Below are 18,495 nucleotides of genomic sequence, written 5' to 3'. Positions count from 1 at the left end.
GGGGGGTAAAACAACCTCCAACATTTTCAAGGGTTGCAATCTATGGTACAAATTGTGTGCAACAAATGGCGGCTATCTAATGTATATTTGCTTTCCTATAGCTGAGGCAGTACAGTGTGGTGATGGGGCGCAAAGGTTTTTTTCCCAAGGAAGAAATATATAACTTGAATGCAGTCTAAGTCACTTTGGACAAAAGCTTCTGCCAAATCTTTTAATATAAACATTTAATGTATAAGTGGAAAGGTTACTACAGGGGTCAGTCCTTTTTTTTTTAATAAACAGTAACATTTTTGGAAAAATTAAGTACAAAAACACAACCAGCAGAGTGGATCAAAATGCAAATACCTTACATTTATTTTAGGTGTAGACACTGCTCCTTAGTGTTGAGAGACTTTGTTTTAAGTTAAATAAATGAATAGTGAAGCAGGATAAACATTTTGTAAAATGTTTATAATTAGTACACTTTATTTTAAGCTGTCCTTGTTACAGTGTAATTATACATTTAAGTTCTGAGTAATGTTAATTAACTGGTTAGGATTAGGGGTTGGCTTAGGGTTACTTGCATGTAATTATGCATAATTTATTGTTATTATAATAGTAAGTACATGTAACAGGTGCAACAAGGACACCTTAAAATAAAGTGTTACCCAGACTTGTTAGCTGAGACCTCTGAACTAATTTTACAAATTCTAATTCAAGTAATTTAATTCATTATAAATCAACTTATAACATGAAATTCCCAAATATATGAGTGTTCCCTTCCAAAAAAAAACTCCACAGAACATCTCTTGTCCCGTCAGCTGTAGCATGTGCTGTGAAACCCAGCAAGAGTTTCCTCCTGTCACTGCTGCTCTGTGTGTTCATGAGTCTGTTTGAGTTGAACTCAATGCTTTTCCTCAGCATGGCAAGAGAATAAGAGAAAGACAGGCTGTCCTCAGTCTCTGTGAGGTGTCAGGTTGAATAGCTACCTGTTTGTTTGCTCACAGCTGTGCTTTGTTAGTCTCTCACACTTGAGAGGCGGCTTCATAAATTCACAGTGTGTCAAACAAATCAATAACTCCCATTAACCGAGGAAGATTCTCTGCTCTGTACTTGAGGGGCCACGGCCTCCCCTCTTTGTTTAGATGTGTTTTTTTCTGTGAAGGAGGAAGATAGGATGGGGAAATGAAGGACAGGTAAAAGAAAGAAAGAGAGAGAGAGTAATAGATAAAGTGAAATGGAGTTGGGCATGTTGCCGATTCACATAGACAGATAACTGCTCTGAATGACTTGCCCCACTTGGTCTTTCCAACAGTTGCTGTAGTCCTCTCTTTTAGGGGAAGCGTCTGAGGAAACTACAAGAGGTTTCACAGCTTCATTCAGTTGAATGAGTCTGAAGTGTTTTGGCAATCAATTTCTGTTTCATAGCTTACATCTGCAGAAGGAAAATGCAGTATAGATCCATGTCTTCATACTACTTTAGGAAGTTACCTATTTTTAAATAGAGATAGATATTTTAGTTCTTTGTCCCTGTGAGTGTGTCTCATATTTATAGAACATACTTAATGGTTCTTTGCACTTGTAGTGCAGCACATAATTGTATTCTTGGAACATATACTTCCAGCTTTTGGCCTTCTGTCACCATCATAAAAGTGTAGTAGGTGAAAAAAAGTTGAAGACACCAAAGTGGAACATAGTAAGTAGTTTGTATTCTCCTATGATTAATAAATATCCAAGAAAAGTTTACCTTCTGGGGCTCCAGAATAATGTGTAATGATAATATGCAATTATCACCTCTTATTTTTTCAGCAGTAACCTCAAGATGAGGTGCAACTCGAGTGTTAGAACAAGTGCTGATGGAAAGAATAGGGGCTGAGAGAGAAAGAGAGAGAGAGCACATGACATATGTGTGTCGTGTAAGTGTTAAGTGCTCTTTTACTTGTGCAGTTAATTTAGACTGATCACAGGGGGACCTCCACCGATTCGTTGTTTGTGAATTCAAACATGTTCATTACTGAGCATATTTCAAGGAGAGAGTTAGAGCGAGATTGAGAAAAAGAGCTAATCGCTTCAGATTGATCTCCGTGCCGAGCGTAAATGCATTTAAGCTCATAATCCTTGTAAATAGCTTCCAGCAAGGCAAAGGCAGCCTTTTAACATTGACTAAATGAAGTAAATAGAAGCGAATTAATTTTTAAAAGACGCATTGCAGTTGAACTCTGTTTGTTATGTATGGAACAGATCAGTGTGGAAACTGGAAGCTAATGAGGCCTGTAAATTTAAAGCTGAAATCATATTCTGAGACTTTGCCACCCTGCTGTTTAGGGGTTCGCAGTGAAGTTCGTTTTTAAATGCAGAGCGTCTGTTCTCCCTCCGAAAGCCCCTCACACCCCAACAGATGGAGAGAATATGGAGCTCGGAAGGTTTACCTAGGAGGTGGTAACAGTGAAGCCACTCATTAACACTGAATTTAACACTTCGTTAGCAACGCGGCTTCCTGTTGAGAGCAGCTAGTGCTGAATGTCAAATCCTCAGAGCATACACTGTGGCCTAGCAGGACAACAGCAAGCCTGGGCCCCTTTAACACACCCTTTAAACACAGTCCTGTTGTCCCACAGGTTTGCTGGTGTTGAGCTGTTGAAAGCCATCAAATATAATTAGATCGGCTGATGACACCTGAGGTATATTTCTCTGGCTAGTCATGAATGGGAACGTTTCTACCTGAGTGTGTGTGTGTGTCTGTCTCCCGGTGTATATGTGTGTGCAGTGTGCCAATTTGTCAGGTTTGAAGCAACAACAGTCTCGTGCTGGGATGTGCTTTGGCACCATCAGAGAGTGATAAGACAGAATAATATGATCTTATTGGTGGTGTGCTTTGTTCCCATGGAAATTGGTCAATTTTAGCAGGCGGCTGAGAACTTTGGTGGAAGAAACAGGAAGGTTAGATCCCAGAGGTGCATTCACATAATTAAGCTTCCTCACCAGGACTTCCAGGGCTAACGTTGGGGTGTGTTGTGAAAAAAAGTGGTGACAGTGGGTGTTTGAGATGCATATTGTGGCAAAAAAATGATGGCCGTGTTTTTTAGTCCACCATTAGTACATTTAAGAGAGCCTGATTCTTTGATGCTGCATATTTGTGATGCACTTTTTTCATAGGATCTATTAATTTATTCAGAAATACATGAAAACGCAATTCATACCTATAATGACCTGAACTCTTTTTGATGTCTGTTTTAATTTATGATTTTTTTTGATTGCATAAATACAAAAATATCAATGTGAAAGAACTGTACCTATATCATAATGAATTATAATATTATAAATAACAAAACTGCTTAACTGATTATTATTACCTTTGAGTGCTAAAAGGTATGCAGCCTATAAAGTAATGTTCCAACCAACATACAGAAAAAAAAAACAAGATACAGGAAAGTATATCAGAGAGAGGACCATCTTCATAAATATTTTTGATATTTGTAAAAAAAAAAAAAAAAAGAAAAGTTTCTTGAAAGTTACAAAAAATAAATACAAAGAGAACTTGGCAGCTATGTGTTTTCTTGCCCTTTATCAAGGACACTGTGCACCATGACATTGACCCTTATAAGTAGTTATATGGAGATGCTGACTTGAAACTGATCGTTTGTCTCTCTTTTGCAGACTGTGTTGTCTCTGTTATGGCGGCAGTAAAAGAAAGTGCAGAGGAAGACAAAGATGTAGAATCTTCCTCTGATGACACTCAAGAGCTGACAAGCACATCTTCTCCCAACAACAACAATAACAATAACAGCTTGGATCCACCAGAGCCCCTGCCCTTGGACAGTCACCAAAACCCTTTAAATGGAGTCCAGCCGAACCCATTTGTCTGTGGTAGCGTCCCTGCTGCCCCCAGCACAAACGACTCATTGCCTTCAGGAGCACTTGTTAATGGAGCTGCTTCACGCTGTACCTCAGAGGAGCCCTGCGTCCACAACAAAGACATGTCCCCTCTGCCCGGGACAGACACCAGCCCTGAGGTGTTACCGCCTCCCAGTGAGCTTCAATCAGACACCCAGCAGAAAACAGAAGGGTGCGCCCTTAAAGTGCGGCCCGCACGGGCCTCATCTGAATCAAACAACAGTGACGGTGAGGCCCCCTTAGATGTGCTGGTGGGGGAAGGCTTGGATAACAGGCCAATCAGCCGACTGTTGGCTAGAAAGGGAATCAAAGCAGGGTGCTTATGGGACTTTGATTCGGAGTTGTCAGAGAGCTCCTCTGATGACTGTGATGGTCTGAACTGGGGCCTGCAGGAAAAGTTCATGCGGATACTGTTGAAAAGCAGCGTAGCAGGTGATGGAGTAAGAACAAAGGTAGAGATTGATGGAGCTCCACCTGCCAAGCGAAGACGGAGGATGCGTAAAAATCATGCCATGGAGAGGGCTGACACTGGAGGACAGGTTTATGATGGCTTTGATTACGCATGCCAGAATTCCCTAACCGACGAAGACTCCGATTTTGAGTCGTCCATTAACAAAGAACATGCCTTCAGGAAAGAGCCGGAAAGTTTGAAAGCATATGCCGGCTTGCACCTGGAGAAATTCTGCGACAAGTCAGCTGCCATGCAGGAGCTAATTTCAAGCGAGAAGGAAGAGAAATGTGATGAAGGCGGCAGCGACATAGAAACAAACACCTACATGGGTGAAAAATCGGCACGGTTAAAGACAGAGACAAAAACAGGCGAGGAGCTGTCCTTCTTCCCCTGTTCAAAGTGCAACGATAATTTCAAGGAGAAGAGGCATTTGCATAGGCATATGATGTATCATTTAGATAGGAATAATAAGGTGAGACAAGAAGACATTCCCCGACCCTTTATATGTAGAGAGTGTGGGCGTTCGTTCCGAGACCTAACGTCTCTGCAAAAGCACATGATAATCCACCAGGTGCGGAGGGAGAGGCTGATGGAAGAGATTAAAGGTTTCAGTAAGATAGATGTCGAGGGAAGAAGAGCTTGTCTTCAGTGTCCCCAGTGTGTCTTTGGAGCGAAGTGCCCCAAAACTTTCGTCCATCATAGCAAAACTAATGAGAAGGAGAAGACGTCTTATAGCTGTGAGGAATGTGATCACATGACTATGACTGAAATGGAGGCACACGAGTGCACAGCTCACCACAACGCATGTGGCAAGACTGGCGACTTTTTTGTATGTCAAATTTGCACATTTAGAAGTAAGAACATATATAGTTTCAGAAAGCACGTGGAGCTTATCCACGGGCAAAATTTTAAGAATTATGAACCTCAACCACACAGCAATGTGGATGACCACATAAAAGCTGTGTTGGACCAACCCAAAAACATGGATTCATCTTTACTTATGCCAAAGATTCAAAGCACAGAGAAGCGGTCTGTTAAGGACAGAGTTCAGCTGCCCTTTAGGCCCAATGGGTCAGCTGACCTTAATGTGAAAAGCAAAGACACACAAAGAGCCTGTGATGGTTTCAGCTCCTCGCTGATCAAATGGAGCCATGGCAGCCCAGCAAACAAGCTGTCACCATTCTCACTGAGAAGTGACAAGTCAAGCAAATTATCCCCTCTGCCTACAGAGAAAATAGATGTGACAACAGGTCTCCCATATGTCGAAGAAGACAATCAGGAATATGAAAGCGCTTTCTCCGAAAAGAGGACAAAATATCTTTCTAGCTTTGACGTACATCTTACAACGAAAACAGAGATCGTGAGTAAAGCAGCCTGTCTGAACCCTGGCACTGAGAACCGTCCCAAAGATCCTTCAACCGGCAGTACTTTAGCACTGCAAACGCTGCGGCACAAAGTACCCTCGAAAAGAAAAATGTCAATCCCGTATCGCAACACCCATGCCGATATTCCTCATGTGCGTCTTCCAAAATGTGAGCCTGAGTCTCCACAATGGGACTCCAGTACACCACAAGAGGGAGATGACTATGAAGGTTCTCAGGATTTCAGCGACTGCACCAAAGAGTCTTCGGATCGGTTTCATAGCAATACCCCTAGTGATTATTTCATCCCTTTCAACAACAGCATTCCGGACTATGCCAATCATACTAATTCAGACAATAGCATAGAGGTGGACAGTGATGATATTTGTACATTTATAGTGAAGGAGGAGTGTATCGAGAGTATAATAAGTGAGGATAACCCTGATCATGTTGTTTATCAGCAAAGTGACCCTTATGCAGAGTATATTGTCAACCCTTTGCCTTCGGTGGGCAGGAAGTGCTGTCCCTATTGCCCCGCAGTATTTGAGTCTGGGGTGGGCTTGTCCAACCACGTGAGAGGACACTTACATAGGGTGGGGCTAAGTTATGATGCTCGTCATGTGGTGTCACCTGAGCAAGTGGCATCTCAGGACCGCCAGCCTCGCATACGCAGAAAAATCCCCTCAGTGAATCGCAGAATCAGAAAAGGTGATTATTGTTCACCTTTCCTTGTTCAAGTCATTGTGATTTTAGATAATGCTCTCAAACTAAAATCACACATGCATAACCTATATTTATGTATGTGTACAAACATTTCTAAATGTAACTTATTCATTTAAAGTAATTATGTGCTTTCATCATGGCAGATAAGCCAGAGTCTAAAACCGAGCATACCTGTCCGCTGTGCCTGGGCTGGTTTGACACTAAGACCGGCCTCTCCAATCATGTGCGGGGTCACCTGAAGCGGATTGGCAAGCCAATTTCGGGGGCTAGCAAGTCACCTCTCTGCATCCTGACGGAACTTCTTCAGGATGAGACGGAGTACAGGAACATTATAAGGGTGTTTGGTTCCAGACCGCACTTATCGAAACCTTTTGTCTCTCAAAAGTTTGCCAGCAGCGATGGACTGTTTCTTACATCCTCCGGCATTCCCATGAAGATCCACCATACAACTGGCCCACCAGATGAATGGACTATGATCAGACCCCCCCAGGTTGACAGAGAGAGAAAGAGGACCGATAAGGTCACTTTAGAGGATCTGCTGGGAAATAAGGAAGTGGAGCAGGAAATGGAGGTTGAAGGTCACTCCGAGGAGGCCAGGACCCCTTTGACCATCTCCTCCACTAGTGGCAGTTTACCCAGAACACCATCTGTGAAGCTGGATTCTACCTGGAGCCAAGGTTAGGAACCACACACTCACTCATTCATGTGTCATTTGTTGTTACCCAGAAAATTAATTAAATGCTAATTTACAAAGCTTGTTTTATGTCAACCTCTGAAATTCAGAACAAAATTTTTAAAACACCAGTACTGCAGCTGAGTTTCTTTAAGTAACAAGGTTCTGTAAAGTACCTTTATTTCAAATTTGGAGACATTAGTAGTCTCATTGAACCTCTTGAAGAAGAATTGGCCCCTTAAACATTAATGACGAAACATTTCATGTGTAGTTATGTTTTCTCAGCTTCTCAGCTTCAGTTTGTGTAAGCATCTTTAATAACAGGTTAATAATAACAGGTTAATAATGACCCCCAGTTATTCAAGTTGAAGTTCAGTGACAGAATTGTCCTTTTCTCCACCAAAACAATGTTTGAGTTGATTAGCTTGGTTTTATATGTCTGTACCAACTAATCAACTGCTATTGAAGCATTTAATGGTTCACTAGAGGGAAAATTTAAAGTGGATAATGACTTAAATTTTTGCTTTTTAATTTTTGCTTTGTTAATGACTTTACAATTTTATTGTACAAAGCCATTATCAAGGCTCAGAAATTCTTATTTGTATTTACAATGAAAATACTTTACTTATATATTTGACTACATATGCCCATTTAGCATCGTTTAGTGGCTGAAAAAATATTAGGCTGCTAATTGGCCATTAATTTATATTTTGTCATGCATTGTAAATGGACAAAGAGAGCTTGGAAGTACCATTGATACTGAGCAATTTTAGTGAAAACAAAACCCCTCCATGACAAGAAGCTTTTGCCTGTTAACTGACAGCTGAGCGTGTGATCTGTCTTGTTTCGAGTGATGTTGAATCAAAGAATCTGAGAGTGACAGACAGGTGAGGTTTCAGATATCTGGGTCACAATCCTGCGTTGAACATTCTTTATTCCCATAACATAGGGTTTTTATTGTTGTTAGTCTTTTGTTAATAGTTATAGTCCTTGAAGTGCAAATAATAAAGTAGTGTGTTAAGTGCCGTACCATTGATTTGAGATATTTACAGTAAGCATGGGTAGAAATGATCAATACGGTGTAACATGACTGCACAGACTTGTTTCACAGCTGCTCTCATGTGTTTTTCCACCTCTACTGCCTTCATTATTTACAGTGCACCTTAAACCCAATTTCAGTCATGCACTCCATATTAAATATATATGACAGACACCTCATACTTAAGACAAAGTTCTCTTCCTGTAACCTTGAAGTTGCCAGTTGATGCCATTAAAAGAGAAAGGGAACACAAGATTCAGAGAGTGCATGGTAAAAGTTTGCCACTCATTGAAATATTGTAGCAGGTACAAAAAGAATGAATGTCATCAAAAGTGGCTTTGAAATTCAAATGTAAAACACATAGCGTTCTTTTATGTACTACTGGAAACACATCAGCTGTATTTGCACACCTTTGTTTCATGTCTACCCAAATAAAACTCCCATTTCATTAATAAAAAACAAATTAATGAAGTTTTACAATCACGTTTATTTCACAGGTTGTCTATTTTAATTGGATATACACTGTTAAATACATTTGATTTGACTGTTCAACCAGACTCATATAATCAGGTCTGTTTTTTATGTCCTGCTGGAACACTTTGATTAGTGGTGGAGCACTAACAGCTATTGCAGGAGGTTCAATGAGACCAGTTAGAAAAAAAAGTAGTTTGTGCTTTTCAGAGTAGTCTAGATGAGTACATATGTAAATCATGAATTGATATTTTCTTAATCAAGTAAAACAATAAGAGATTATCATTTCAGAAGGAGTTTTGTGTTTGTCCATTCGTTGATATTACCCAGAATGACCAAAATGGTCAAAAATGTCTTCTTGTGTATTTTTCCAATTCCAATTTTCCAATCTTCAATTATGTTTGTATTAGGATTATTCATTAAAAATGTTGATTTGGTTCAATGAATAAAAATACTAATGATAATAATGTGATTATATATGATTATATGAACTATTAACACAATTAACAATTCATGCCTCCTGACCTTTATGTAACTCCTATATTAAGGAAAGGATCTATATGCAAATCATATTTTTGCAAATTCTGCAGTGGCCCAGCTGATACTACAGCATAGAATGAGTAAGAAACTGTCCACACAGGACATTCTTGTTTTCAAAAACATCAAAACAGAGTGCAGATTGATGTTGAAAAGACATCAAATTGACACCAAAATTGACGTCAAAAAACAAATATGCAAATCAAAGTGGTGTCGAAAACTTGACATTATGTTGATTGGATATGAACTGAATGTCAAACATATTGGCCGACACATTCATTAAACCAAATTCAATGTGGGATTGACTTCCTATTTTCACCCAATTACCACTGGAAGAGATTGCCATCCAAACTGAGTTTAAAATGATGTTACAGCATCCTGATCAAGTCTTTGTTGATCAAATTGATGTCAAATTGATATCAAGGTGCCCGCTGGGTTATGCAATACAACATGAACACAATAAACACATTGTACCTAACAATTAATTTTTCTTCACCCAAGTATATAGTAAAGTCACCTAATATAAAGAGGGACCAAAACATCTAATCAGTTGACAGCCCTAGGTTGTACGGTAATTATTGTATACCCTTTGCATATATTACAAACCCTGATTACTAGAGATATTTTTGATCATGAAACATTTCTACTTACAAATATACCCCAGCGACTTAAGACTGGTTTTGTGGTCCAGGGTCACCTATATAGTCAAGCTTCATATAACAGCTGTAGATTAGCATTAAATGAACACATTTCATCTAAAAATACAATGAGAGCAGATTAATAGTTTCAAACATTGCCCCTAAAAACAAACAAACAAACCATCAAACTGAGTGCAAATACTGAGAACATACATGTCCTCAAAAACAGAGTGCACAGCCGATCTTTATGATATGAAAACAGATGGAGTGGGAGGTGATGACACTCAGGGAATCACAGTTTTATTTTCTTCAAGCTGCTGTGTTCCTTTTCTAAATTACACACTCATGTAGCCATATAACATGCTTTTGCTTTTTAAAGAGCAGTCATGAGTGGAGAGCAGCTACAAGAAAAACGCACAGGTCATCGAACTGTTATTTAAATGCTCATTAGCTCCAAACTTTTTATTTGTGTGATCCAGAAAATAAGAAGATCTGCATCCACTGCAACACGACGTTCCACAGCGCTGTCAGCCTGTCCAATCATCTCCGAGCATATGCGCGACGGAAGAAAATTGCCTTATTAGAAGGAACAAGTAGGATTTCATACTTGCTCTTCCAATCTAATCTAATCTAATCATCCAGCCACTCAGCTTTTTGTTGATTTCAATTTCGTCGTTTGTTCCACAGCATGTGATTGTAAACAGAAGAGGCCGAGATCAAGGCCTGGGCCAAAAAGAAAGGCGTTTTCATCTTCACACGCCGCCTCTGAAGTGATCTACAGAATGACCTGCAGGTACTTTACAGCACTCCTGCACTCTCTCCTACCACTGCCAGGAGTTCTCATATCTGTCTTTCTTTCCCCCAGGTTCTGCGATCTGATCTTCCAGGGTCCTCAGTCAATTCAGGAAGACTGGATCAAGCACTTGCAGAGGCATCTTATGCACACGAGTATCCCCGGCGTGGGTGCAGGTATGGTGGAGGTTTCGGCGCTGTGTAAAGAGCTGTGTTCCCCATCTCCCCCCGAGCGCCTGCTTCTGGATACACGCCCTCCTCTCAGTCTGCCTGAGGGGGTCTCCTAAGCCACGTTTACACACCAGCTACGCTCACTGTACACCTGTTCTGCACATGTTCATAAACAAATACACATATAATACTGTATATACATCTATATATGAATACAGAATAGAAATATATAATATAAATGAAAGATTTTCTTATATTGCATATTATTCTTTTTTTCTTTGGTTTGTTTCCCAATTTTATTATATCAATCGGTTATTCGTAAGGGCATGCTATTTGCAACATAGATGTAGAGCTATATTTAGATCTTGGATGTGCACATTATGCAGTCTCTCTCCGCTGACTGCAGTTCTCTACTGCTGTGACTTGCAAGTCTAAAATTCTGCAGCTAGATTTTAGAAACTGTCCAAATCATAGAATTCAGAGGTCACTGTTTAGCACATGGCACTATGTCGACTGATCAGCTTCAAAGACAGCTACAAGGACTTATTGCTATTTACTGTAATTTTGCGACGCAATGTTTATTTACACTGACAAAAAATGTATAACCTATTTTTAAGAGAGTATATCAACATGATAATATATATATATACAAAAGTAGTGCTTCATTTATGGTTAAGAATTCTTATATCTACTCTTATGCATCATTTAACATGTTGAGGAAAAAATATCATATTGCGTATACGGGCATTAGAGCCCAAACATGTAACACACAATCTATTACAATATTTTTAATGCCATTATCAAAGAAATGAACTGTGAACTTTATGACTATATCAATGAATATTTTTCAAAAAGTTTCTAGTTGTTTAGTAAAATCATGGGCAATACTGTCATGATGCAACATTAATTAGTTTAGTATCTATATAATGTCAAAAAAGGTAATTGTTCTATATTATTGTTGTACGTTGCTGAAACCCCTGCAAATACTGTTTTTGCTCATCATTTTATGGTGCTAAAATGTAAGGTATAGCACACAAAAGTATAATAACACAACTAATTACCATGTTTTACTTTAGGATACTTAAGGGAATCTTTACCACTCATTGTTTCAGAGGTAAATTATTTCTTAGCATTTGATTGTAAATAAATCTGTAGGTAAAGACCAAATGGAGGTATAGTCCTCCATGCCCTGGTCAGCCCTTCAAATAGTTACCATGTAACTATATACCATTACTTGGGGATGATAATGTGCAAGCACATACCTCAATTAAGGTATAAAATGTGTTAATGAGCAGAGGAAGCGTTAACACGTTGTATTTATGTCTCTGTTAAGTCACTAATAGCCAATTAAAATGTAATTGTGATTTAAACCTTTGTATCTTTTTCTGCTGTAATACTTACTTACTTTACACTGCCACTTTGTTGACAAAGGCTCTGTCCAACAATGTCGTTATGTAAGTATCAAAGATCTCCATGACATCATCGTCGTCTTTGTGTAGAGGAACAGCTCTGATAATATCAGAGAAAGCGGCTTGACCGGGGTCTGTTTTCAGGTTCATCAGTAAGTGTCTGGACCGGGGGGCGACCTCACAGTTTGTCCCGGGCAGGGCTTAGACTGGCGATCAAAGCTGTACAAACCAATTGTCATCACGTTCCTCCAGAGGGAATTTGGAGTACATTAATGCCCCTGCTTTGGGAAATAATTGTATCTTTCTGTGACTTCATTAGGCTCTCCTGGCCGAATCAAAAGACACTCCACCAAGGCTGGAAGCTGCATGGTGGGCAGACAGTGTCCCAAAGGGCCGAATGAATAAAAAACAAGGGATTATAATGAGATTGAGCTAACCATGACCAGGATTGAGTTTTTCCATTATACCATTGGCAGCTTTAAGAATGAGGTAGACGAGGGGGGAGGCAGGAACATAAAGAAATGTGTAAGATCCACACCAGCCATCTGCCACGGGGCTGTGCCGCTGACAGACCAGAGCACACTTATCATTAGGCAGTGAATCAAAGAGGCCTTCTCTCTGGAGATTCCTCCATTAAAACAGTATACAAGTGTCATCCCTTCTCGGTGTGCAAGAGAGCACATCTTATCTGAATCAGGAGGCGTAATGACTCGGCTTTGGGAAACCAGAAGGAGGCTTTCTATTAATCACCATATTTTATTTGTTAAATCGAACCTCTAGAACATATGAGGAAGAGATTGCACACTGTGTTGTTTTATATTAATGGTGTAACCTTAGGTGGTAATTAAAATCGCCCTCTGGCGGATAAGCACGTTCTTAATATTTCATTGGCACGGTTATGACAAAGGCAGACTAAGAACCGCAGGAAGGATAGAGAGGGGTTATCTCACATTACATTTATCTCCTGAAAGTAGTCTCAGGTGCACCTGACACAAACACTAGGAGATACCGTTGATTGATTGATTGATGGGCACTTTTTCCTCTTTCTTAGTGTTTTTCTCATTTCCAAAGACTGCTACTTGTCTTGACTTTTTTTCCCTCCTATGAAGTGGCAGGAGCGACCTGGAGATCGGGACCAGTGACCGAGCCCTCGACGCTGTCGACCATGCCCTTGCTTTTGCTTTCAGTCATTCCTAAAGTGTAAGAGCCTTCACTTCCTCTGTGAAAAAAGACAGGAAAAGAGAGAGAGGAAAGAGAGAGTGTGAGAACAAAAAAAATCAATAGGTTTCCATTATCTGGTTGGGCAGTGTCACTGGCCTGTCAATGATCCCGCTACAGTCCCGACACAAGGGTGAGACGAGCCCCCAGTCAATCGCCACTGACAAGAGGAAAACATGCTGACAGCAACCAGGAACAAGTCAGAACACAGATTTGCACTTCAAGCGCTCGTCCGAGGGGGCGGTGTGAGGGGCCACCAAACGGCGAGGGGCCAGGCTTGGGCTGAGAGGGGGGCACGGTACTGTGGGCTCTGGCCGGGTTTTCACCCCCTTGTCTGAATGTCTCACTCCCCCTCACAAACGCTTTTATCCTCACATCAATTATTTACCTCTAGATACACCAAAGGAAACCCAGGTGCACTGATTGTGGCGAAGAGAAATTCATCACCTTCATGGTCGCCACAAGCTTGTGTTCTCTGTTCCGTTCCATCTCTTTCTCCTCCTTTTGCTACCCATCTCCAACACCCTGTCCCACAAAATAATAATAATAAAAAATATATAGTATTGAATATGCATGTAGGTGTATTCTCTGTCACTTAATGTAAATCAGTAGACAATGTATCTCACAAATGTAGACAATGTATCTCACTATTGTATGTACTGTGATGCTTGAAAACATCTAGAGTACTTTGCCTCTAGAGTAACTGTAAAACAACTAGAGACAGCCTAAATTAAATCCAGTTTTACAGACTCGTTAGGGTGGTGTTAGTATCACCCCTCCATTTGAACCTGCTTAAACCAACCCTCTCCTGCTGACCGCTGAGTAAGAGAGACATCAACCACTCCACAAAACCAGAGAAATCAATACATTTTGACAAGGATGAAACCTGTTTGGGATGCACCATTTTGGTGCTCCAAAAATATGCTTTAGCCCTTGTCACATTCAATTAGATCTGTATGGCTTGTCTGAGGTTCACCACAGTCAGCTTTTGTGGAGCAGGAAATCCATTTCTCTGCCTCTGTGTTTATATCTGTATTTCTTGTATATTATGATTTTAAACAGCGTTTATTCTTAAACATAAAAGTGAAACTGCAACTGTATCGTCCCTAATTATGTGTAACTAGGTCTTATAACAAAGGTTAATGAGAAATTAGCTCGCCCATTCGCTCTAAATTATTTCTAATGGACGGTTTTTAGAAAAGGCTTCAAGCTCTCGGGGCATCATCTGACATGCGGTATAGAGCCTATTAATTAATGTGCTTTCCCGCCAATTGTTTTTCAATTAGTTTCCCTTTCCTTGTCTACTGCACTAATTCGGTATAGTGGATGACTGCAGGGAATTCAGGTTAATATGTTGACAAGCCTCGAACAATAGCGAGTCATGTCGCTCTGCTCGCTCGACTGCTTCGGTTCATTTCAGCAGCTGACAGCAGGTCCTAATCATCAGCTCCCCTAAAGACACGTCATTACGTGCTATTATGACGACATAATTACAGTTAGCTATATTAAAATGTTTCCAATTAATTACGTAGAATTAATTACGTAGCCTACAATGGAAGAACAAACAAACAAACGTTGTATCCTGCATTATTTTAATTCACCCAATTATTATTAATAATTATATTTTTAATTAGTGCAATTATTGTTATTATTATTATTATTTATTATGTGATTTGATTAAAACGTCTTAATATAGGATATATGTCGTGGTCTAAATATATACGGCATAAACACGGCATGTTATGATTGGATTGTAGTTTCATATGTGAATAAATACAGTTAAAGGCCAAAGGTTATAGGCAGTACATAACCATAATAGCAACAACAACATATGTTAGCCTATAGTGACATATTTTTATAGTTAGCTATAGACTCTTTTTCGTGTGTGTGTGTGTGTGTGTGTGTGTTATATATATATAAATTCATATGTATGTTAATAACCCGTAAGTAGAAGATAAACAGGTTTCCAAGGATGGTGGTGTGTTCATGAATCTATATTTATTCTCAAAAACATCTGCATGCAAAAGGCCCCATTTACTACAAGTTTTAGACTCTTTTTCGTGTGTGTGTGTGTGTGTGTGTGTGTTATATATATATAAATTCATTGAGTGTCATGCTAAATCCCAACAACAACCACACATAATAGGCTAATAATAATAACAATAATAATAATAATGTTTCGAAATGGTTCTGGACTCTCTAAAGATATGAATGAATGTGTAGCAGAACTGTAGGTGTGACTGGTCACTGAGCAGCTGGCGCTCATCCCTCCGGGCGCACCATGACCTGCTTTTCTTTCCACACTAAATTGGAGGCTTGACAAGCCACAAAATGAAAGTGATTTGAGTTGGATTCGGGAAGAAATGCAGAATATGAGCCAAAAGTGACGAGTCCGACGGGTATCCCGGGCATGAGACATGACGCGTAAAACATACGGCGCCTCTTTATTCTCTGTGTAGCCGGTTCAAATATTGTCCAACAGCATATAGCCTGTTAGAATTAAATAGCCTAGTCTACATCCTTCCCCTGCGTTATGTAAAGCATCATATATGCGTTTATCACTTATCTAAGATTAATGAGTGTGTTGCTTATCTTCTGTTACAATAAATTAATTAAATACTAGGCAACATAATTCATACTTGCTGTATCTCATTAAAGTTATCTCGGTATGTATTGGTTGTAATGGGTTAACTCATGATGAAAAAAAACATGTTATGCTTTTCTCACACATTGGGGGAAATAACAACCAAATCAAAATGCAAGATTTCTCTCTCTTCTGTAATAAAATGCGGCGCCAATTTGGTCTTCCCATCTCCGTTTGCGAGTGTTAATTGATCGTTTCAGACCAATGAAAATGTAGAGAGTATTGGGCCAATCAAATAAGATCGCGTATTCTGTATTTGGCTTGAAGCCTCTGTTTGCTATACATTTTTTATTTTGAAATGTAAACTGCATGCAGTTCAGATGTAGGCCACAAGGAGTCACTGCACTGCAATTAAGATCCATTTGGCTGCAGATCTATGCTTTGCTGAGCCAACATTAAACGTTTGAGATGAGTCTGCCTACTGCAGTTTACCCTGTTTAGGTACTCACCTAAAAAAGTTTCAGAAAAAAAAGGTAATGTAGAAAATTGTGGCTAAATCTCACTAATTGTGATCTGAAGAATGATGAAACATTATATATATATAATGTTTCATCATTCTTCAGATATATATATATCTCCCATATATTTTCAGTTTAGACAATTTTCCAGAATGGGTACAAGTATAAAGCTGTTCGATAATACGGCTTTGTCAATATATGAATTATTTAATCAATTATCGTTGTTGTTGTTGTTGTTATTATAATTATTGAATCCCTCATTACCAAACTTTGTCTGTATTGATGTTAGATTTGATTGAAGATTAGAGCATTTAGCAAATCTTGCTTTTGCGCATGTATCAGTTTTTTCAAGCGCCCGCTGGTCAATACCCTCACTTTTATCCTGTGTCTGCTTCATTTAAACTTCATCAACTCCATCAATGAACTGGAACAGAGAAACGTCCCCGTGGTACAATGCTGTTCTTTTGTTAGATAATTCTATACTGCCTGTCTCTTTCTCTCCTTCTCTCTCTTTCTCCCTCCCTCCTTCTCCTTCTCTCTCTCTCTCTCTCTCTCAACCACTAAAATCGCACAATGATGAATTATTTCAATCAAAATGGTAATGAATATTGGTTGAGCTTTCAGTTTGTCTGGCTTAACAATGTATATGACAATAGTGATACTCTCTTCTGATGTGCATGTCAAACCCCATCCCACTTTTTTACAGCCCTATATTTCCACTGACAGTGAAAATTGCTCATATAATAGAACATGATGTATTCTCACTTGGGAGATGTACTTCCCATGAAGGCAGAAATCAGGGTTGCCTGCTATGTTTCCACTCTGTATTCCTCGCGACCCGCGATAAATTATGAGAAATGCAAATATGCAAGACAGCTAGTAAACCACACCATTGTGTGGAATAGATCATTCATGATAGGATTGCCAAATATGTGGTGTTATTTGTCCCCTGTAGTGCATACCTGGTTGCTTTGACTTTGTGCCTCTATAAAGTGATACGTGAAGCAGTGCATCATATTTATATGGCTACCCAAAGAGCCATATCCGAAGTATGTGTGAGGAAAATGTACGTCCCCATCTGTTGCCATACTAATGAATGTTCTGCCATCTGAGCCCATTCAATGGTAATCATATCTTTAATGATCAAGTGGCAAGTGATATACACCTTTCCATAAAGTCCCTCAGATTCACATTTCAGCGGGAAAGGGCTGTCCGTATGTCACACAGCACACAGCAGTACCCTACCCATTTGTTTTGGTTGTAAATGCAGCAAATTAGTCTGCAGTTGGTGGAGTTCAGAGCAATATACTACAGGATCACAGCACCACAGAGACTATCTATAAAGAGAGTGACATACTGCCCCTCTTTTTTATCATAAACAATGTGAGTACTACATTACACTTCTAATAAATTGTGTTTTCCTTCTTGAAACATTTGATTATGGGAAATATATATAATAAAGTGCTGATTTAATTTATATTAGGGATTACTTTCGATATTGCCTCAGATCTCTAGGTATTGCGTTATCATATTCAGCATCTAATTTTGATTTCAAATAGCTTCACAATAGCAAACATTAAAACAACGTTTAATTAAGATGGACTTTAGAAAATGAATTCCTATTTAGTGGGCGAAGTCATGGGCATGTTCGTTAGAAAATATTGGGTCGCGCTCCCACTTGCTTGGATTAAAATGACCCTGTTGGTAAGATCAAAGCAATGGATTTAAAGGGGTCATAAGACGTTGCTAAAAAGAACATTATGTTGTGTATTTGGTGTAATGCAATGTGTTTATGCGGTTTAAGGTTAAAAAAACACATTATTTTCCACATAATGTACTTTATTGTTGCTCCTCTATGCCCCGCCTTTCTGAAACGGTTGATGTTTACAAAGCTCATCGTTCTGAAAAGCGAGGTGTACGCTGATTGGCCAGCTATCCAGTGCGTTATGATTGGCCGAATACATCAAGCGCGTGACGAAAATGTTACGCCCCTTGCCATATTGTGATGATGCCCTGTCAGGCCGGAGCGATGATTCA

At 39.5% G+C, this 18,495-nt stretch overlaps 1 protein-coding gene across 2 annotated transcripts in view; it reads left to right on the top strand.

Moving 5' to 3' along the window:
* LOC107749981 (zinc finger protein 644-like) overlaps positions 1 to 10,946 on the top strand; it is a 21,222-nt gene extending 10,276 nt beyond the window's left edge. For both annotated transcript variants that reach the window (XM_016565223.1, XM_016565224.1), the window contains 5 exons: positions 3,637 to 6,393; positions 6,552 to 7,085; positions 10,246 to 10,359; positions 10,454 to 10,559; positions 10,632 to 10,946. In XM_016565223.1, the coding sequence (XP_016420709.1) occupies positions 3,637 to 6,393; positions 6,552 to 7,085; positions 10,246 to 10,359; positions 10,454 to 10,559; positions 10,632 to 10,845 (3,725 nt within the window). In that variant the 3' untranslated portion in view covers positions 10,846 to 10,946. The remainder of the gene's footprint in view (positions 1 to 3,636; positions 6,394 to 6,551; positions 7,086 to 10,245; positions 10,360 to 10,453; positions 10,560 to 10,631) is intronic.
* The last annotated feature ends 7,549 nt before the right edge of the window (positions 10,947 to 18,495 follow it).

Source organism: Sinocyclocheilus rhinocerous, unplaced genomic scaffold, assembly GCF_001515625.1.
Source record: "Sinocyclocheilus rhinocerous isolate Xijiao unplaced genomic scaffold, SAMN03320098_v1.1 scaffold212, whole genome shotgun sequence".
NCBI classification, from domain to species: domain Eukaryota; kingdom Metazoa; phylum Chordata; class Actinopteri; order Cypriniformes; family Cyprinidae; genus Sinocyclocheilus; species Sinocyclocheilus rhinocerous.
The sequence above is the reverse complement of the archived record's forward strand: the minus strand, read 5'-3'. Positions and strand labels throughout refer to the sequence as shown.